This window comes from Oryzias latipes, chromosome 8, assembly GCF_053564925.1.
Source record: "Oryzias latipes strain Hd-rR chromosome 8, Olatipes_Hd-rR_3.1".
Classification (NCBI taxonomy): domain Eukaryota; kingdom Metazoa; phylum Chordata; class Actinopteri; order Beloniformes; family Adrianichthyidae; genus Oryzias; species Oryzias latipes.
The window spans coordinates 7904577-7926319 of NC_136244.1; the positions used below are offsets into that span (position 1 = coordinate 7904577).

A 21743-nucleotide genomic window follows, 5' to 3' on the forward strand; every position below is an offset into this window, starting at 1 on the left:
GACGTCACAGCAAGACAGATTTCAGTAGTGGTTTATGACATGCGCACTGAGGATACTTTTTTGAGCAACGAATTTAAATGAAAATAAAATTGATTTTACATACATTTTATTACAAATAACGTTCAGGTCGTCTAATTGAAATACATTCTGCGTCACAAATAAATAAATAGTTATAAAAATTATTTTATAAATCTGTTTATCAGTTTTTGAAAATCTGTCAATAAAAGTTCCGAGTACATTTCAATGAGGATAAATACAGTCTGACTTTTTCTCCAGTTTTAAAAAATGAATATATTTTCCAAAAATCAGGAGGGTGTTCACTAATTTTGTTGTTTCTTTTGATAACTTATTGTTGTAAAAACAAAAAATTTCCTTCTGTGAATTGTATGAGGTTAATTTTCTGACTAAGCCAGTTATGAAAATCTTACCAGAAGCTTTGGATCACTGGACATGAAAAAAATAGATGTCTGATTGTTTCTGAGGCTGTATGACAGAAATCACACGGATCAACCTCAAAGCCAAACCTACTCCTCAAGGTCTCTGCCACTGGGTAATAATTGTTTATAATTTTGAATTGTATGTCTTTAATCTTGGGGACTACGGGCCATTTTATGAATTTAACTTTTCCCTTAAAGCTATGGTATAATCGATCATTTTAAGGATTTGTTTAGACATTTATTATCACATTTTTCCCGGTAAGTTTTATTTCACCTATTTGGTAGTTTAACTTGAACATTGGAAGACAATATTGTATTTTTATTAAATGTAATGCATCTGCAGGTTTTCTGAACTTCCTTGGAAATGCTCTTAATCTTGGTATCAGAGATGGGAACTTGAGTAACGTTTAAATGTCACATGCAGAAGTTTGAACCTTGACCTCAGACTCAAGTACTTGAGACCTGACTTGAGATTTCAGGTTTGGGACATAAGGAAAGCATGTGCATTCTTTTTTTCTTTAGCTCCAAGATATGGCTGAAAAGCCAAACAATTAAAAGGTAGCTTTTTATACATTTTTCATAAGAAGGGCAGAAAACTAACAGACAAAAGCAGCTTGAAGTGCTTAGATATGTGACAATGAAAAGATCACTTTAACTCAGGGGTGTCAAACTCATTTTGGTTCGGGGGCCACATTTAACCCGTCTGATCTCAAGTGGGCCGGACCAGTAACATAAAAGTAAAATAACAGCTTTGTTTTAGTTTTTTACTCAGTTGGAAAAAATGCCTCAATCAACATAGTAGCCTAATCACTTGGGGCCAATGGATCTCAAATAAAATTAATTTCAATTAAAGAAAAGTTGGTCTATTCAAATGAATAGACTGGATATTTTACATCTGACACTGAAGCAATCCAGAAACTTTTCTTTATGGTAAGTCTCTTAGTGGTGCTGGATGTCATATTCTTTGAGCACTGCGATGTTGATGACATACAAAGCATTTTGGTTTTTCATTCAGCTTCGTGAAAAAAAGAAAAAACTCTTGTCCATTTTTCCTGGAAGGCTCTCCACTTCACGTTTGACAACATTTTAGTCATTAGGGTGTCGCTAATGATCATCCTTATAGCAAGATAACAGCGGTGAGGCTCACATGGAACCAAGGTGCATCCTACCCAGACGCAGAGCTGTTATTTTTGGCTTTTGGCACGTGCAGATATTTGCTTTTTCAACTGTTTTTGTAATATGTATTACCGTATTGTGTGTTAAACAGAAAAAAGGCAGGACAAAGACAGTAACCCTGAGGAACTCTGCAGGCATTTGATATTTACCAACTGTCAGTATAACACAGTAAATACAGTGTTTGTGAAGCAGCTTTTCATTGATCTAATCAAACCACTCAGCTTCAGTTTTCTCAAGGATACCTCACTAAAAAATGACAAGCCAATTTAATATTTAATACAATCTTTTTACATCATTTTACACTCATTAACATTTTAGTATATAAGAAACTATCACACGACATTAAAAAATGAAAATAACTTTCTAGTTTCTGCAGATTGTGCTACAGATATTTTAAATAAAACTTACTTTTTACCCCACAAACCTTTAAGAGATCCTGAAATTTCAATTGCAGCAGGCATGTCTCATCTGTACCTATCTGTGTCGCATTCATGATAAAAAATAATCTGCAACAGTGAAAAATTAAGGCTTTTATTTTAATTTTAAACGGAAACAATTTCTGTGTTGCTACATTATAGGTTTGATTTATTATTTACAAATCTTCCATTTTCAATAAGAAAATAAAAACCTCAAATATAAGGCGCTAAAGTGTACATTTTTATATTACATTAATTTGATAAACAATTAATAGGAGTGTTTATACCTTTCAGTATGGTACATAAAGAAATCAAGTAAACCCTCTATAACAAAAAAAGTCCAACTAGAAAGGACAAGATGGTTTGACTTTTTGTAAACCATGGAACATATTTTTAAGAATTTTTGCTGTTCAGCTTTGTCAAACAAAATCCAGCCGTGTCTAATGCAGCAGAGATAAACAACAAAATATATTAGCTTTAACAAGTAAATGACAAATACGAAGCAAAACTGTAATAAAGAAGTTCAGAGTTAACATGGAGTTGTCTAGTCCAAAGTAAAATCTGTAAAGAAGCTTCTTTAAGGATAACTTGGACATAAAAAACAGCAAAAAAAAAAACCTAACCCTAACCCAAAAAAAAAGGTTCATTCTCAAATTCACACTTAATGTCTGATGGTTCAGAAGATTCATGGAGGACTTTGTAAAACTGTAATGAGCTGAGCTGCACAAGTTCTTTCATAAAGATGAAAGGAGGAATAACAGACTTTTTTCATGCAAACTCATCCTGATGTGTTATTTTGAGACCAATTATCACTTTATGGAACTATAATCAAAAAAGGCAAAAGTAGGTTTTAAAACCCTCTGAATGAAGGTCAAGGCGTATCAACTTTCTTCTGTCATATCTAGCTGCACTTATTGTTTCTTCACTTTCCCCTCAGAGAGGATGTATTCTGGTGACGCCCTCTGAAACCACTCCACCCAGGAACCATCATAAAGGCAAACCCCGGGATACCCGAGCTGGTGAGCCGCCAGTGCAACGTGGCACGCCGTGACGCCAGAGCCACAGGTGACCCAGAGCGGCTGTTGCAGGTCCACCCCGGCATCTTTGAAAACCTTGGTCAGAGCTTCAGGTCCCAGAAGTTTTCCAGAATCGTCACGTAAAGACATGAAGGGAATGTTGATCGCTCCTGGGAAATGTCCGGGAAGAATGTCTGCAGGAGTATAAATAGGGGATGATGAGGAGACTAAGTTAACATTATCATTATCCTTTCAGTCCCACATCAATAATATTGCTCGGTCAGCCCATTTCCATCTACGTAACATTAATCGTCTACGCCCCTCCCCTCTGCTTCTATCCTGGTTCACAGTCTGGTCACTTCCCGTTTAGATTACTGCAATTCCCTCTTCTTTGGTCTCCCTCAAAAAACCCTCAATACGCTCCAACTGGTCCAGAACTCAGCTGCCCGCATCATCTCCAGAACCCCCTCCTTCAGTCATTTCACCCCGGTTCTCCACCAGCTGCACTGGCTCCCCATAACCTCCAGAATCCATTTCAAACTCCTCCTGTTCACCTTTAAGGCCCTCCATAACCTGGCCCCTCCTTATCTCTCCAACCTCATCCATATCAAAACCCCCTCTCGTTGTCTTCGGTCCTCCTCCTCTGTTCAGCTCTCTGTCCTCCGGCCCGACTCGTCACCATGGGAAGCCGAGTCTTCAGCTGCTCGGCTCCCAAACTCTGGAATTCCCTCCCTCCTGACCTCCGTAACATAGACTCTCTTCCAACTTTCAGATCTAAACTCAAAACTCACCTGTTTATTTCTGCCTTCCCATCTTGATTCCCTTCTGATTTTGTCTTTTATATTTATTGTGCTTTTAATGTCTATTTTTAACCTTTGTTTTGTAAAGTGTCCTTGGGTTTCATAAAAGGCGCTTTAAATAAAATTGATTATTATTATTAACAGGTTAAACCTCAAAGCTCCAATGACAAAAAATGAACGAATATTGAAGATTTTAGAATATCCATTCATTTGTCAGCCTGAAGCGAAAGGATGTCATTATTAAAAAATATATTCTTCACATAATTCAAAAACTTTCCAAAAATGTGTTATAAATTAGAATTTAATTCATTACACAATTCCACTAGAGTCTTAAAGAGTTACCAATTCGTATTTTTGACTTGTTTTTGGTCTCTAAAAACAAAATCAACAATTATTTTTTGGGGCAGTATTTTTATGTTTCTTGCTCGTTTATGAAGTCGGAATCAGAAAATGTTATCTTGAGAAAAGAAAAGACAAAAGTGCATGGGCGGCCATGGTGCAGCGGTAGGGCGGTCGACCCATGATCATGAGATTGCAGGTTCGATTCCCGCCTTGCATGCCCATGTGTCGAAGTGTCTTTGGGCAAGACACTGAAACCCACCTTGCCTCTGGTGGGAGGTTGGCGCCAGTGTTCGGCAGCGGAGCCGCCGCCAGTGTGTGTGTGAATATGTCTGTGAACGTGTGTGTGCATGGGTGAATGGGACTGTGACTGTAAAGCGCTTGGGGCCTTGTAGGTAGAAAAGCGCTATATAAGTATACACCATTTACCATGTTCTCACCGTGCATGTGTGGGTTTTCTTCAGGCACTCTGGCTTCCTCCTACAGTCCAAAAACATTCTTCATAGGTTAAGTAGATGTGAATGTAAGTGTGAATTGGTGTGATGGTGGCCTTGTGACCCGTCTAGTGTAACCTGCCTTTGGCTTTGGCAACCTTGTGACCCCGAAAGGGATAAAACGGGGTAAATAAATGAATAAAAAAAAAAAAATCATAGTTGAATATTTCCTTTTATCTACAGCATTTATAGCCATTGGCTCTAAACATTGACTTTCCTTTAATATTATAATAATAAATACATACCAGAAAATGTTTAATTTAATTGTTTTTTTGAAATATGACTGAATAACTATTGCATTACCAAATAGGGGGGGGGGGGGGGGGGGCTGGACTGGTTAAAGATACTTTGTCATTCTCACCCTCTCTGGGTTCTGGCTCAGTACCCTTGAACCGGCCGGGTGACCTGGCATCCACGACCTGGACCTCCTTGGTTCTGATGTTCTCCATCACGTCTTCAAAACTCTTTACCCATGACACGTTCAGGGTCGCTCGGAAATCTCGGCACTCCGGTTTGTTGTATTCAGATGTCACCGGGTGTCCCTCAGACACCCAGTTCTTCATGCCTCCGTCCAGCACCGACACCAACCCGTGTCCGAACGCCCGGAACATCCACCACACGCGGGGAGCGCTGAACGCCCCAAAGTCGCTGGTGTCATAAACCACAACGTGCGTGTCGTTCCCGATGCCCAAATCTCCGACATACTGGGAGAAGTGGCTGGAAGTTGGCAGCATATGATCATAAGGAGAAGTGGAGTCACTGCACTCGTCGATGTCGAAGAAAGAAGCTCCCGGTATGTGTTTCTGAGCGAACTCATCCCGCGGAACCCGCTTTGCTTTTGGTAAATACCAAGAAGTGTCAAGAATGCGAAGTTTTGGACCGGCAAGTTTGTTTTTGATGGCGTCTGCAAGCCACTGAACAGACACCAGAGCCCGAGTTTGTGCGGCCATCATGGAGGGGAGAGAGTTTTTTTTTTTAAAAAAAACTTTATTGACATCATTTTATATACAATGAGCATTTCCATACTTCCGGTACAAACGACGTATCAAAGTAAAACGGACGTACGTGTGGGGCGGAGAATGTAATACTTTCGTATTATTTATTGATATTCAGAAACTACAAAAGGCTTCTTCACCAGGCAACTCTCCTCATTTATTTACTTCCGTCACACGTCACAAACGTCATAAACTTACGTCGGTGCGTGGAATAACACCGGATGTTACATCCCCCTTGTTTAAAAAAAAACTTCAGTATAGCTGTTAAACTGACGAGAATGTGTAAACTATTCTAAATCAGAATGCAATTAGGCTAAGCAATAAAACTTATATAGAGCAAATTCAAATCCCATTAAAATGAACTGGTAAACCAACGTATTATTTTATTTTTATTTTTTCACAATGTTTAAAATAACATCTGATAACAATGTTTCATCTCGTGGAATACGACTGATCTGATTACAGATCTAGAATAACTCTGGGTCTCACTATGCGACCTGATCTGGTGGACACCAGCTGTGATGTCTTTTCTGGTTTTAATGGGTCTGCGTTAGGATGTTGCAAACACTCTGTTTCTGTTTGCTTAACTGATAGACAACCTTAAGATAAAATGTGGATACTAGAAAACAAAATAAACAAAAAACATGTTGTCATAACTGTCAATCATACCGGACAGAAGGAAGAGTTGGAGGTAATAAAGTTGGAGATAAGGTGTTGAGGTTCTCTTTGGGATTGATGAAGATGGATAGGATCAAGAATGAATCCATCAGAGGAACAGCTTGTGGTAGATGTTTTGGAGATAAATGCAGATAAGCAGATTGAGATGTTCTAGAGGAAGACCAAAGAGGAGGTTCATGGATGGAAGGAGGACATGAAAGAGGATGGATTGAGTGAGGATGATGGAGAGGATGTAGATTAAATTGAGGTGAGACTGCTAGAAAGATCAGGAATTCGTGGATTTCCTGCAGGCGATCCTTGAGTCGGCGACAGTAATCCATTTCTTTTCCACCGGAGATCTCGGGTTCAGGCAGTGCTCCAAACACCAAGTCCACCAGTGTACGGAGCTCCCATCCAAACATAATCCACGGAGTTGTGCACTGCTGCATGTGCTTTTAGAATCTTTTTTAATAAATGCTCCCTTTTATATATGGCTACAGAAGAGACGAAAAGCGCAGACTGAACAAAGCGGCTGATTAACATTGTCTCTTGGAAATAAAGTTTAACTCTACCTGTGATTTATTGATCAATAGTTTATTGTTATATGTAAAATTACATCACAATTTAAAATATATAATTTATCACACCCAGGTTCCACCAAGATATTGTGTGATAACTTGTGTATTTATGCTCAGTCGCACACCTCAAACATGCTTAACCCTTGTGCAATCTTAGATGACCCCACCCTTACATCGACGTGTTCTCCCTACCATGACAAAGGGGGAAAAAGTTGGAAAGATTTCATGTAATCCATGGACACAAATGAAGATCACAAATCATTGAAGAAAAAAGGTTCAGCACACCGTCTAGTGGGTCTAGATGACCCAACTCCCAATGTTAAAGTGCCTAGGATAGCACAAGGGTTATTAGGTAAATTGGTCACTCTAAAGTGCCCACAGGTGGGAATGTTAGAGTGAATGGATGTGTGTTTGTGGTCCTGCAAAATACTGGCAACCTGTCCAGGATGTTCCCTGCCTTCACCAGCAAGTGGCCAAGATAGACTCCAGCAACCCTGTGATCACAAACTGGATAAAACGGAATAGAAGATAAATGAATGTAATGTTTGTTACGCATATACAAATATAGACAAAAAAACCACACAAAAAAACAGCAGACACTGCGATTTACTGTTCCTCAAAACACACAAACACTTTTAATTTTCGATTATCCATAATTTCTGTGCAAAATGCTTAACCGTCACAAAAACTGAAATGTAAAAATGAAAAGCTCCCTCAGTTCCTTCAATCTCTCGTCACTCATGAGGGAGCAGTTTTGGAGTTCTTTCAAAATTTCCTACTGTTGTCCTTCATCCATCTTTACAACATCAGGCAGGGAATATCTTCCTTGAAATGACTGAGTTCTGTTCCATGTGGCTGCCTGAATGGTGTCATGTAGTAAAGCATCTTCTTCCTGCAAAGAGAAAAAGGTCATTAATGAAGTGGGTGCTGGAGATGCACAAACGGTGAGTTCTGAAGGACCCATACATTCCTTCCTGTCCCACTGCTGGTCTTCATGTCACCTTCCACTACAAAGAGAATAGAATGAAAATGAAAAGATAGAAATGACACAAAACATCCTGGACATCCCATCTCCAAAACTTTTATGATAAATACAATATTATATTAACCTGTAGTTTCTGCTCCTCCTTTTTCTGGACTGCATTCTGTCTTCTTTAGACCTTAGTGAATCAATGACAATGAATATTCACTATTAACATGTTCATCAAAGTCAGTTAAACATGTAGTAAAAAAAGGATTTGATATAGGAGGAGACATCAACCTTGTTTTGGACCCTGAACTTGACAGACTCAGCACAACAGCAAACCAGCGCACATGGCGGTCTGCAAGTATACTAAAGCAGTAGATGAATGATCTGGGTCTCTGCGACGCTTGGCGCTCATGTCATCCAAACACTAAGGGGTTCACCTTTTTCTCTCCAGTTCACCACTCGCACTCCCGTTTAGACTATTTATTAATCAGTAGCTCTCTTTAAAAAAATATTCAAAGTTCCAACATCCATCCAATTATTATCAGTGATCATGCACCAGTTTCTATAAAAAAAATTAAGGAAATATCCACGCCCTCTGGTACAACCTGGAGGTTTAATACGTCTCTTTTAAAGGATCAAAAATTTATTAAATTCTTTAAAAAAGAGTGGGCAACCTTCTTAGAATTCAACAATACTCCTGACATCTCGCCACGTCTTCTTTGGGAAACAGCAAAAGCAGTCATGAGAGGGAAAATCATTTCTTATTCAACGCATAAAAAACACAAAGAGAAAGCAGATTTATTAGAACTGGAAAATAAAATCAAAACCCTGGAGACTGCTTATGCTGCTTCTGCACAGGAACACATTCTGGCAGATCTGAAAAAATTAAAGCTTCAGTTAAACAACATCATCAATAAACAAACACAATTCCAAATGGAAAGGCTACGACTTGAAAGATTTGAAAAATCAAACAAATCTGGCAAATTTCTTGCTAATCAGCTTAAAATTAATAAAGAAAAATCAACAATCACTTCCATTACTGACGAAACAGGAGATGTCACTCATGATCCGGTCAAAATCAATACCGCGTTTAAAAACTTTTATCAACACTTATACACATCACAGATTAACCCATCAGAGCAAAGCATCAATTCATTTCTAGATGAAATAAACCTACCCAGATTAAGTGAAGATCAGATGACAAACCTAGACTCACCGCTTTCGTTGTCTCAGCTTCATGAACCTCGTTACTTATGCCTAATGGTAAAGCACCAGGGCCTGACGGCTTTCCTGCTGAGTTTTATAAAGAATTCTGGGAACAGCAGGCACCAATGTTTTTTGAAATGGTAACATTTATCAAGGAAAGCCAATCAATGCCACCTAACATGAACTCTGCCAACATAATTCTCCTCCTAAAACCAGACAAAGATCCCACAAGTCCTTCAAGCTATCGCCCCATTTCTTTAATCAATGCAGATGTAAAAATAATCTGCAAAGCACTAGCACAGAGAATAGAAAAAAATCACTCCTCACATAATTCACCTCGATCAAATGGGATTCATCAAAGGCAGACACTCGGATGACAATGTTCGCAGACTCGTTAATATAAGAGACTTTGCCACCATTGAAAAACAGGAAATGACCGTACTATCGCTGGATGCTGAAAAAGCTTTTGACAGAGTAAATTGGGAGTTCCTCATTGCTGTCCTCCATAGGTTCGGTTTTGGAGAATCATTCATAAATTGGATTAAAATATAATATCATAACCCCACTGCATCAGTTAGAACTAATAAACCGACTTCCAACAGGTTTTTTCTCGGAAGAGGAACCAGACAGGGTTGCCCACTCTTCCCCTCTCTTTTTGCTATATTTATTGAGCCTCTAGCTGCAGCAATAAGACAGCATGAGAGCATTAAAGGAATTAAAACCAAACACAGCCATCATAAAATTAGTCTCTATGCAGATGACATTTTACTGTTTTTAAATAATTCACGTTCTGTAAATGAAACAGTAACAATTATTAATGAATTCTCCTCCATATCAGATTACTCCATTAATTGGAATAAATCTGTTTTATTACCACTGAACAGTAATGCAGAGCAAAGACTCACAATACCAGTCAAATCAGGCATTATCAAATATTTAGGTATTTATTTTTCCCCAAAATTATCAGAACTGGTGCAGCTAAACCACACCCCATTACTGAAAAGCATACAGGACGATCTAACCCGCTGGGTCAACCTGCCTCTGTCCCTTATGGGCAAGGTAGCCACGGTTAAAATGGAAATCCTACCCAAAGTTAATTATCTATTCTCGATGGTCTCCACACAACTGCCACTAAAATGGTTCAAAACATTAGACTCATCCATATCAAGCTTTCTATGGAACAATAAACCTGCAAAAATTAGTCTAAAAGCTTTAAAATCTGCAAAAAGCTATGGAGGCTTAGAATTACCTAACTTCCACAAATACTTTCTTGCAAACAGATTACAATACATCTTAAAATGGTTAAAAAATAATCCAGAAACCAACTCATGGTTAGACTTGGAACAGGCGTTATGTGGAAAGATCAACCTGTCAGATCTACCATTTATTAGCCAAACAGTTAAAAAACAGGACTGTTTCCAAAGTGTTAATATAAAAGCCACTTTAACAGCCTGGTGGGAATTACTAAAAATATCTAACTCGTTAATTCAACCGTGCAGAATAACACCCATCTGGAACAACCCAGACATCTTAATAAACAAAAAAGTGATACACTTCCCAGGTTGGCAAGCAGGGGGTGTAACATTACTGGAGCACTTAATTATTGACAGAAGATTCATAACTCCCCAGGAACTTCAAGACAAACATGGAATAAATAACTTCTTGGAACATCAGCAACTTAAATCTATTATTACTAAGAAGTTTAAATACAGAGACAACGATTTAAAGCTACCAGAAGCAAATTTTCAATGAATAAAACTCTCCAAAATATACAAACTTGTATGTAATCTAGATAATAATATTTCACTTCCAATAACAAAATGGGATGCAGATTTGAGCATCAGCACAGACGAAAGCTTTTGGTCAGAACTTTGTCTAAACACCTTTAAACTGACAAAAAGTCCAAATTTGCAGCTAATCCATTTCAAAACTCTTCTCAGAATTTACTACACTGGAGAGAGGATGTTCAAGATGGGTCTCAGTAACTCAGACATTTGTGAGCACTGTGATAGTAATCTACCTGACTGTTATATGCATGCACTGTGGTTCTGCACACCTGTCCAGGCTCTCTGGCAGCAGGTATGTGCTGATCTATCAGCACATAAGGTTTCAATTAAGGCTTAAGGTTTCAATCACGGCTTCACCGTCACTTTGCGTGCTTGGTGACATGAGTGCCATCGAGGTAGAAGGAGGATTATTAAATATCATTTCCATAACTCTTTGTATTGCTAAAAAAACATTTTAATAAATTGGAAAAACAAGAAAAATATAAATATAAGTCAATACAGAAATCTGCTGTTTGATCATATCAGCTTGGAAAAAATGTCAGCCCAAAGTTCAAGTAACTTTGAAAGAATTCAGTCTCTCTGGTCTCCCATAGCTGACTCCATGACTTAGAGGGTGGGGGGCCTGGCCGTCACTGCTCCTTGCCTTTCTGCCGTGGTGCGGGGTGGGGGTAGGGGCCTCCGGTGCCTGGTGGGGGCCGGTGGGGACTCCGTTGGTTGGCGGGTCGGGTCCGGTGCCTGGGCGGGGCGGGCTGGGGAGCTGCGCGGTCTTCCGGGCTCGGGTGTGGGGGTGGGGTGGGGGGGGTGGTGGTGGTGGTGGGGGGGGTTGGCAGGGGGTCCTGCCTGGGGGGGGGGGGGGGGTCCAGTGGCGCTGGATGGGCTGCCCATCTACACCTGGGGCTGGAATCAACCCTTCCCTCGCTCTGGGACGGGGCGGGGCAACCCTCTCGGGGCCCCCGGTCGCTCTGCGTGTCATCCAATGGGGCTGCGGGGTCTGGGGGGGGGGGGTTTGTTGGCCCTGTCTTGTGGGGGGGGCTTTCTGGGGGGGGGCCCACTATCGGTATGGGACCTTGGGGGTTTGACGGGTCTTGGTCTCCGCTGGTGTCAATTGGCGGTTGCCCAGGCCGGGGGGTCTGGGGGACGGATGTTTGACCACCGGGGGACAGTCTACCAGCTGTCCCCAATTTACCCCCTTCCTCATATAATCTCATATTAGGGTGAGGGGGTGGGGGGTTTAGCCTGCGATGCGCCTTGGGGGGTCTACTTGGCAGTGGTCTCCCTCCCATGGTTGCCGTATGGAATGGGCCCCCCCTCTCTCAGTTTTATTTGCACCTTAGACATGTAGGGCCCTTGGTAGGGGGGGGGGGGGGGGTGCTTGGACATCACTGCCAGCAAGCAGCAGATGTCCTCTTAGCGCCCTACCAGCCAATTTTAACCGCACCTTAGACATTTAGGGCCCCTTGGTGGGGAGGGTGATGGGACATCACTGTGAGTAATCAGGAGATGTCCCCTCAGTGCCCTACCCGCCAATTTTAACTGCACCCCCTTAGTACACACACCCTTCCCCCCTCAAAATATACATTTCAACATAAACAAACACACATGGACACACACACCCCCACAAACACACATACCCATTCCGCAAGGAAGGTGGGACCTTGGACCATCTGTCCCCTACCCCATGCCTAGTAGGGGGTACTGGGCCCTTGGCAACAGCGGCCCTGTTTCCTGGGTGCTGGCTTCCTGGGCCCGGCGGTCCTCTCTCCGCGCGGGGAGTTCCAGAAGCCAGGGATCACATCACACCTGAGCCGGGGGTGTCTGTGTCCCTGTGGGGTGGGTTCTGGTCTTTGCCCCCGGGTGATGGGCCTCGCCAAATTTCCAACTGTGGCTATGCCTGGTCGGGCCATGTCTACAACACCCTTGTGGGCCCCCTTCTCCCTGGGCGGGGGCGGCTGGCCCCCTACCTTGCTCCTTCCTGGACCAACCGTGGGCCGAGTGGGTGGCTGCCTGGAGCGCGGAGCGGGTCTCCCTTGGGGGGTCCTGGCTCGTACCTGGATGCCCAGAACTCCTGGGTGGTGATGGGGTGCTCGTCTGGGGCTGTAGGTTGGGCCCTCCTGGCGCGGTGGGGGGGCTGCTCTCCTGGTTGGGCTGGGTCAGCACTTTCTTTCCCCCCCATGCTTCCCTGCTCTCTGGCTCTGGGGGCCTCGCGGTGGTCCTGCTAGCCCTGGTATTGGTGGCAGATTTGATCGCCCGGGGGGCGGTTGTTCTCTGCCTGCTGTCGTGTGGCGTTGGAGGGTTCTGGCTGCCGCTGCTGGTGTGGCGGGGGTCTGGGTGTGGGGATGGCTGGGCACTCCCCCTCCTTCTTTTCACATTCCCCCCCTCCTATGATCAGCCTCCTACCCCCCCCCCCTCTCTAACGTCCCTCTCTCTTCTTCCCTCCTTTTATTTTCCGTCCGGTCCAACACCAAAGATTCTCAAATATGATTCAAATGAATAAAGTTTAGCCTCGATTACAAAAGGGGTTTATTCAGATATACCTCTGGTTTGTCAAAAGATTCATAACCCCTGTTGTTAAAATAAAATAGGTCCAACACAAGAGGCCTTTAGCTCTCATCTGTCTGCCCAGCTGTTGGACAAGACAGAAAAAAAAAAAAAAAAAAAGGATTTGAAAGTGTGATCATATAAAGAGCAGTTACGGCATTGGAAAGCTGCTTATCAGAAGAAGACACCATCTTCTTATTTGCTGCATGTTTTCCTTTGGAGAAATAAATACACAGGTCAGTTTGTGCCACAACCCAAAAGTGTCTGGAATTCACTTGACACAAACTGATCACAATATGCACACAAAAACGAAAAAAAGCACAATACATTTGAAAAAACAAAATAACAGCCTCATCTGATGTGTAACGGAAAAATTGTGGTGGAAAAGCAAGCAATAATCACAACAGTTTTCTTTTCATTAACTTACCGTTTTTTCCTGGATGCGTTCCTCCATTTTGAAAAGATCTCTTCGCTGCAAATGAAAACGAAGAAGACCGCAACTAAACTAACGAAGGAGAATCACATACAGGAGCTCAACGTGGGCGGGGTTAGCATTCCACAGCGTTCCAGCATTCCGCGACGTTTCTGCTGTGAAAAGCTCACACGACGCCCCAAAGCCGCCGTGTGAGCTGGCGGCCCGAGCTCTGCCCAGAGACGGGAGACATGGTTCTCCTGAATTCGGCTGCTTGTTCACACAGAGCTGCGGGACGGATGGCAGTTCGAAGCCTCCCACACGTAACAAAGCATCCTCCCCTCCCCTCAAACACAAAACTATTAGTCCGGCTGCTCTGCTCAGAGACATGGTTCGCTCCATCCACCGGCAGCCATGCCCGGACCACGCAAGGGGGAAAAGGCGCTCCTCCCCGGCGCCCCCTCGTGAGGGGTGTCGGAGAAGATAGGAAGGGAGAGCCAAGGAGCCAGCGGTTCGAACTGGGCGTCCGCGGAACAGCCGGTCGATCCTGTTTTTGAGCTCCAAAGCCTTCTCTGGAGCGAAACACCTATGCATGACGTTAAGCAAGAGCAGTAGTGACCCAGGTTCGGAATGAACTGTTTACATGCACAACGATCAGATCAACAATCGGCATAACCCACCTATATCGATCGGAAATAAATTTTGATCCGAACGAATCTGATCAGGGCAGATTATACCGAACGGCGTGTTTACATGACCCATTTTTCTTCCGATCAGGCAGTCTTTCCTTTTTGTACTTTTGTTACTTTACTTTTGTCCATGTAAACGCAGCTAATGTTTAAACTGGCCAGGAGTCAGACCCGGTTCCCACATTCCATCCTTAACTTTTAAGATAACTAGAAGTATCAACTAATGGTCATTTGCAGTTCCTCAAAGGACCACTAGAGGCTGGTTTCATCCATCCATCCATCCATCCTTCCATCGTTCCATTGTTATGGTTTGGCCAACAGAGTTAAACCAGGAGCAGAAAAGACTCAACATAGCGCCTCAAATAAACTTAGGATTTGATGATCCTTAGGTCCAGAATGACAGAACCCATAACTTAAGAAAGCACAAGGACGCTCGCTCAGACACAGAAATCACAATGATCACACCTTATAGAGAAACTTAATGAGATATTGACGTCAGCTTGGAATCTCTCAGGAGACCTCAGAGGAGGGGAGGGCATCTAGAAGAAGTCACAGCTGCCTGACTAACTAATCACAAAACACAAAGGGCATTTTATGACATCCACCCATCCATCCATCCATACACCCATTTCCACTAATAATAATCTTACATTTTATTTATAATGCACTTTTCATTAAATTAAACCTCAAAGTGCTAATCTGTGACTGGGTTGGGGGGGTAGCAGTCTAAGCAATGGTTTCCAGACTCTTCTCGACAGCTGAGTTGGGGCCTCATAAGTAAGCTCACACTGACCCAACTCCAGAGTGGTAGAGAGTCCAACCCGTCTTGAGAGACAGAGTTTCAGGGTCCAGGCTGTGCGTGAAGGTGAGCCCAACTATATTCAGCCGGTACCTCTCCGATACCTCCTGCACAAGCTCAGGCTCCTTCCTTCCCAGAGAGGTGACGTTCCAATTCCCAAATGCCAAGTTCCATGACCCGGGTTTGGGCCATCAAGGGACCTGCGGTCACTGTAGTACTGATACTGTTAGAATTGAATATTGACCAAAAAATACCACATTAATGTTACCTTTGCTTTCTTTTGATAACAGAATCACAACTTTTCATTCCAAACAGGCTGCACAGTGGCGCAGTGGTTAGCGCTCTTGCCTCACCGCAAGAAAGCCCCCGGTTCAAGTCCCGGCTGGGGGACATGAAAAACACAACATCAACCTTTCTGTATGGAGTTTGCCTGTTCTCCCTGTGCATGCGTGGGTTCTCTCCGGGATCTCCAGCCCTTCCACCATCCAAAAATATGCTTAATAGCTTAATTGGCAACTCTAAATTGTCAATAGATGTGAGAGTGAATGGGTGTGTGATTGTGGACATTCTACCCTGCGACAGACTGGCGACCTGTCCAGGGCATCCCCTGCCTTCGCCCACAAGTGGCTGGGATAGGCTCAGGCATCCCTGTGACCCCGAAAGGGACTAAACGGAATAGAAAATGAAAAAATATTCCAAACAACAAACTTCTGTTTTTTATTTGCATGAATTAATGCAGAAAAAATATATTAATTATAATATATGTTATATAAAAATTAAATAAATGTGAAACAAAGAAATAATATAACTAGTCTTTTGATCTTTTGTAAAAGCATTCTCTGTCGTCTTGCAATTATAATTATGCAGTTTTTACCCAAAATACAAAAATCCTGTGTCGTTTTCTAGGACAGTTTCTGCAAAGCGGCAGGAGTTCTTTAGAAATTCACCTCTGAGTTTTGGACGGACCTGTTGGCACGGAGTAAGCCTTCCCTCATTTCCCATCATCCCTTTCAATTACACAGACTCCTGCTAGCTTACAGCCCCTCACATTCCCAACCTCACATTACCGGTGCAACACAAATAGCGAGCAACATTGGAGCTATCCAGCCGGACAGCTTTGAGCTCAGATGAGGAAAATGAAGTCAAACATGGATCTAGTCGTCTACAAGTGGATGCACCACTGGAGCAGAGCAGGGAGACTGTGGCCTACCAACTGTAGCATATATAGAATCTGAGAGACACTCAGAAATGCAATTTTAAGTTGAATTTTCTTTATACATATCCTCCATCATGAGAACAATGCTACAAAAACATGTTAGAGACACCAAAAACACAATTTACATTATAGTGGTTCTTTAATAACTGATGAGAAATAAATTTGTGTCTTTGAAGGAGGCTGAGTGTAAAATTAATATTTTCAAATCTAAGCTTTTATTTAGTAAAAACAGGCAGAAACAAGAAATTCTGTTTTAAACTTTTATTTCCACAGACTCATAGTATTTATGAGTCACTGAAGGTTTTTTTTTTGTGGAAATGTTTTACAGCCAGGCTATTACAATAAAAGTACTAAGTGCTTAAATTAAAAGTAAATTTGTTGTGAATGATGTCTGTAACATTTATAGAAGACACCAGAATTATTGCAGTTATTACAGTTTTGGGAAAGTATATTCCAAAACATTCACGCACCTCCTTAAACTTTTTGTCTCCATCTGAGTTTTTGTTTTCCTGCTTATTGTTTCTTCACTTTCCCCTCAGAGATGATGTACTCTGGTGATGCCCTCTGAAACCACTCCACCCAGGAACCATCATAAAGGCAAACCCCGGGATACCCGAGCTGGTGAGCCGCCAGGACCACGTGGCACGCCGTGACGCCAGAGCCACAGGTGACCCATAGCGGCTGTTGCAGGTCCACCCCGGCATCTTTGAAAACCTTGGTCAGAGCTTCAGGTCCCAGAAGTTTTCCAGAATCGTCACGTAAAGACGTGAAAGGAATGTTGATCGCTCCTGGGAAATGTCCGGGAAGAATGTCTACAAAGAAGACGCGGGGAAGTGAAAGCTGATCTTTGAAAAGAAAAAAAAACTTTCTGCAGGAGTATTTTAGTAAATTAATTATTGTTAAAAAGTGAAACTCTCACATTCAATGTAAACAGGATGGTTTCTTTATTTAAGATTTACTGAATTCTATTGTAGTTTTTATGGATTTTACCAGCATGCAGAATATTTTATCCTGGATGTTGTTCATGAATGAAACAGTTGAAACCAGAAGTTAACATGAACCACTTAAAAACACACATATGCTTTTTCTTCTCACCGTCAGAAATGAAATAAAGGTAAACTGTTCCTGTTTTAGGTAAATTACAATTAACAAAATTGTTTCTATTTGCTAAATGCTAATATAATGAGACTAGAATTATTATTATTACCGGTATAATACGACTATTATTAAGGGCCTGTTTGCTGATAATTTTTTAAAAATATGCAGCCAGTGCTTTATTCTTGGCCGAACAAACCTGGAAGAAGGGTTAAGATTAGGTGAATACGTGCTAACAACATTAACTTCAGATGTAGTTCAAATCCATGCGGTCAATGCCGCAATGTGCCTCTTGGTTGCATGTCGATATGTGGGAATAACATCAGCCTTTCTTTTGTCTGGACACGACTGGAAACACAAATTCACATGATTGTTTTCACGATTTCTCCGGACTGTGCGGAGCATAATTTCTTCATTACATCTGCTAGTTCACACACCAGCTGCACACACAGCCGCGCTTGAGAACCATTTGGTGTATTAACCCTAACTGTAATCCTATCCTTAAATCTTCCTTCAGGTTTAAGTTGAGTGCTGGTGCCTTTTCGAAAAATTATGTGTGAGTAGTCACTTTCTTTATTTTTTTAATCGAAGGTCCTTAAACGCATGTGTCTTAAGAAGAAGTGAGCACAAAAATGTTTGCTTTTGGCAACACTGCCAAAATTCTGATTGATAAATTTAGAATTCGATTCACAATTTGACATGGTTCCATTAAAATACTTATTTTCAAATACTCATTTCTAACCTAATTTTTTGCTCATTATGACAGACAGTTTTCACTCATCTGATTTATTTGTGATTTATTTTCATCACAGTAGGGATTATTAATAATATTTTTAAAATGTTTTAAATAAAATTTCTCAGAAAAAAACAATTAAGTCCTAAAAACAAGAAATATTTTAAAGAAAATTTGAGTTGGTAAATTGATTATTTGAACATTGATTTTGTTAAAATGTTTGATTTTTTTCAAAAATCCAGCTCCATTTAAAATTTTGTGGTTCTTCTCACCCTCTCTAGGTTCTGGCTCAATCCCGTTGAACCTGCCGGGTATCCTGGTATCCACGACCTGGACCTCCTTGGTTCTGATGTTCTCCATCACGTCTTCAAAACTCTTTACCCATGACACGTTCAGGGTCGCTCGGAAATCTTGGCGCTCCGGTTTGTTGTATTCAGATGTCACCGGGTGTCCTTCAGCCACCCAGTTCTTCATGCCTCCGTCCAGCACCGACACCAACCCGTGTCCGAACGCCCGGAACATCCACCACACGCGGGGAGCGCTGTATGCCCCAAAGTCGCTGGTGTCATAAACCACAACGTGCGTGTCGTTCCCGATGCCCAAATCTCCGACATACTTGGAGAAGTGGCTGGAAGTTGGCAGCATATGATCATAAGGAGAAGTGGAGTCACTGCACTCGTCGATGTCGAAGAAAGAAGCTCCTGGTATGTGTTTCTGAGCGAACTCATCCCGCGTAACCCGCTTTGTGTTCGGCAAATACCAAGAAGTGTCAAGAATGCGAAGTTTTGGACCGGCAAGTTTGTTTTTGATGGCGTCTGCAAGCCACTGAACAGACACCAGAGCCCGAGTTTGTGCAGCCATGTTCACCCGAGTGCGAAGTTCCAGTTTGGACCAGCAGAGGCGCCCCAGAGCAAATGGACCCGAACCCACGGAATAAACATTAGATAAGACATTAAATGAACACTTGGAGCCCATAGTGGGAGCCTTTATCACACCACTTTTCAAAAATAAAAAAGTACACATGGTTATGATGAAGTTGTTGTAAAAGTCCCCCTCCCCACAATAATTTATATGTTAATATAAATAAAAACAATGATAAATTGAGAAGTCAGCAAATGTTTTTGCTTCATGAAGCAAACTAGTTTTTTTTTCAAGCAAGGTAAAACATGTATTTATTTAGTAATTGAGTCATGTAACAAGTGTTTAATTATTATACGCCACTATTTACAAAGCATGGTTTGCAATATTAGCATCTTTAAAAAAAAAGAAAATTCTGAAACACTCCCTGATATTAATCTTTAAATAATAATAACATCTTTAATTATCAGAAGTTTTATAAAACACAAACCTTTCTGGCCTTTCATTCAAAGGTATTAGAGCCAGATTGAAGAAATGTAAATTAAACAGTAAAAACAACCTGTACATTTTTAAAAATCTGGCTTTATTGACTATTAAAGTAAACAATTTAACATATAAAAAAGATTATTGTTTTTTTTTAAATAAGGTTTTTGTTAGTCTCCCCTATGCCCTCTTTCCAAAGAGGAGATTGTTTGTTTAATTGTATAACCCTGTTTACTTGAGTGAACCAACTTTCAGCTGAAAGATCAGAGTTGCCCAAACTTAATACTGGATTCAGTCACATGGACTTCTCATGTGCTGCTCAGATGTGTTCTGGCTTATAAAGCTCTGAGAATAAAAAGTGTTTAAAGTTCATCTGATGGTGATTTCTTTTATATCTAGACTTCAGGAAAAAAAACTAAGCTTTATTTTAAAAGCTCCTTTTATTTCACGTTTTAAAATAAAATAAAAAGGTCTAAAGCATCTGAGTTTTGCAGATTGCACAGTTTAATTTGTTGTACTGAAACTTTTGAGTGCATGAAAGTGTTTTATATTGTTCTGGAATCACCTTTAATCACAGAGGAGTTTGTCAGCTCTGATATTTGTGACAAACAGTTAAAGGTCGTTGGCAGAGGAAACAGAAGGGCTACAAACAGACTCCCCTTTTGGACTGACAACAGAGCATTAGGACATGCAGGGGGAAAAAAGATTTTTAAAACAAGCTTGAAGCTGCAAACAGCCTACTGCTGTCAGTCCCCAAAGGCCAAAAGCAGCAGAATGAGCTGCTGTTCAAAACTCTAAACCAGGGGTGAACAAACCTTTTCACTTGTGGACTAAAAAAGGTTCTATAAATTTCACAGCAGATCCGGACCAGGGGCGAATCCGTGGTGTGTTTTGGTAATCCACCTCATCAGAAAAAGAAATAACATGGAGTCTGGACGAAAACACACGACAGCTTTTTTGGCCAGTATACAAAAAAAAATTTGTTTTTCAATTTCAACTTTAAATGTCGTAAATTTACGAGAAAAAAGTCATAAATTAACGAGGAAAAAAACACCAAAGTTATCTGTTTATCGGAGCCTAGCTTGAAGATGAAAGATGTGGAGCAATTTGTGAAACTTTATTTCCGGATTCTGAACCTTTTCAGATTATTGTTAGTGAAGCCGGCTTTCCGGGGTTCAGTGTGGGTAAAGCAGAGTTTCATGTGTAAAATAAGGAGCTCAGAGACACGTTTGGGTGAAGAGGACCGCTACTTTAGTCTGCCAACATCATTCACATACCCAGAAGTCCATTTGTCACCTTATGTCACGTAACTGTCATGCTCACAACACCAAAGTGGAAGAAAAACAGTACGTCACATACATCCCAACATATACGTCCCTTCCTTCGGATGAAACCTCTCGTTTCAACATAAAATAACTAAAATAAATGAAAATAGTCTGTTATATTAGCATTAGAACGTTGAAAATGACAAAAGTTGCGACTCCTAAGGCGAAAGCATCGCACAGCCTTAGAAATCTTGTCTTTGGCGGAGGAAGAATGGATTGAAGTGGACAGCAGCAGGGAAACCGATGGCTTTATCATCAACGGGCTGCAGAGATCCTGCAAATCACCAATCAATAAATTAAGATTAACAATATGTGAGCTTCCAAATGTGTGTTTATCAATTTAGACACAGAGGAAAATTTTCACATCTTAATTACAGTTTCAAGATCATCACAGTCGTTTTGTTCTCTTTTTGGTAAACTGCCAACATTTCAACTGCAAAACTGAAAAATCCTTTGACATCTAAATTCTGACCTATTTTCCTAATTTAGGGATAAAGAAAGAAAAACCAGTCCTCTTGTTCCTGGGTCTTTAGATCCATTGACACTGATTGACACGGACGCTTCAGCGCTTGTTTCACCTTCGTGAAGTAGAGTGGTTCGGCACAGTGTTTTGGGCCGTGTGTCAACTATCGCAGATCAGGTGGTTGAAAACCTTTGAAGCGCCAAATGCATTGTTTGGTGGAACCAGGCTTCAGATCTCACTTGTGTTTGAACAGTTGGGCGC

The 21743-nt window shown here is 41.4% G+C and overlaps 2 protein-coding genes and 1 long non-coding RNA gene across 6 annotated transcripts; 1 reads left to right on the forward strand and 2 right to left on the reverse strand.

The window, feature by feature from the left end:
• Window positions 1-2128: 2128 nt before the first annotated feature.
• Window positions 2129-6614, reverse strand: LOC144981305 (3-mercaptopyruvate sulfurtransferase-like). The gene is made up of 2 exons (XM_078951398.1): window positions 5040-6614; window positions 2129-3239 (listed from the first exon to the last, which is right to left on the reverse strand). The coding sequence occupies exons 1-2, from the start codon at window positions 5629-5631 to the stop codon at window positions 2941-2943; spliced, it is 891 nt and encodes a 296-aa protein (XP_078807524.1). The 5' UTR covers window positions 5632-6614; the 3' UTR covers window positions 2129-2940.
• LOC144994261 (uncharacterized) lies at window positions 5332-20066 on the forward strand. Its single transcript, XR_013657716.1, has 3 exons — window positions 5332-5471; window positions 17065-17192; window positions 18635-20066. It is a non-coding gene; the product is annotated as an uncharacterized LOC144994261 (long non-coding RNA).
• Window positions 6909-19376, reverse strand: mpst (mercaptopyruvate sulfurtransferase). 4 transcript variants are annotated; one of them, XM_023957728.2, is made up of 4 exons: window positions 18626-19376; window positions 8018-8068; window positions 7875-7915; window positions 7514-7800 (listed from the first exon to the last, which is right to left on the reverse strand). In XM_023957728.2, exons 1-4 carry the CDS (start codon window positions 19374-19376, stop codon window positions 7684-7686), a joined length of 960 nt encoding a protein of 319 aa, XP_023813496.2. In that variant the 3' UTR covers window positions 7514-7683. The 4 variants fall into 4 exon arrangements, 3 of the variants coding, with proteins under 3 accessions (XP_078807523.1, XP_023813496.2, XP_004071817.4); XR_013657715.1 differs by lacking the exon at window positions 7514-7800 and adding an exon at window positions 16996-17337 and having other exon boundaries at window positions 7877-7915; XM_078951397.1 differs by lacking the exon at window positions 8018-8068 and having other exon boundaries at window positions 6909-7800.
• Window positions 20067-21743: the final 1677 nt, after the last annotated feature.

What these genes read in the sequence shown, in the direction of transcription:
- LOC144981305 (XM_078951398.1), bottom strand. Translation starts at nt 5,631, where the DNA reads ATGATGGCCGCACAAACTCGGGCTCTGGTGTCTGTTCAGTGGCTTGCA. An exon ending in TGAGCCAGAACCCAGAGAGG is followed by an intron (nt 3,240 to 5,039) that starts GTGAGAATGACA and finishes ATACTCCTGCAG; the next exon opens with ACATTCTTCCCGGACATTTC.
- mpst (XM_004071769.5), bottom strand. Translation starts at nt 19,376, where the DNA reads ATGTGTACTTTTTTATTTTTGAAAAGTGGTGTGATAAAGGCTCCCACT. An exon ending in TGAGCCAGAACCTAGAGAGG is followed by an intron (nt 17,338 to 18,625) that starts GTGAGAAGAACC and finishes TCTTCTTTGTAG; the next exon opens with ACATTCTTCCCGGACATTTC.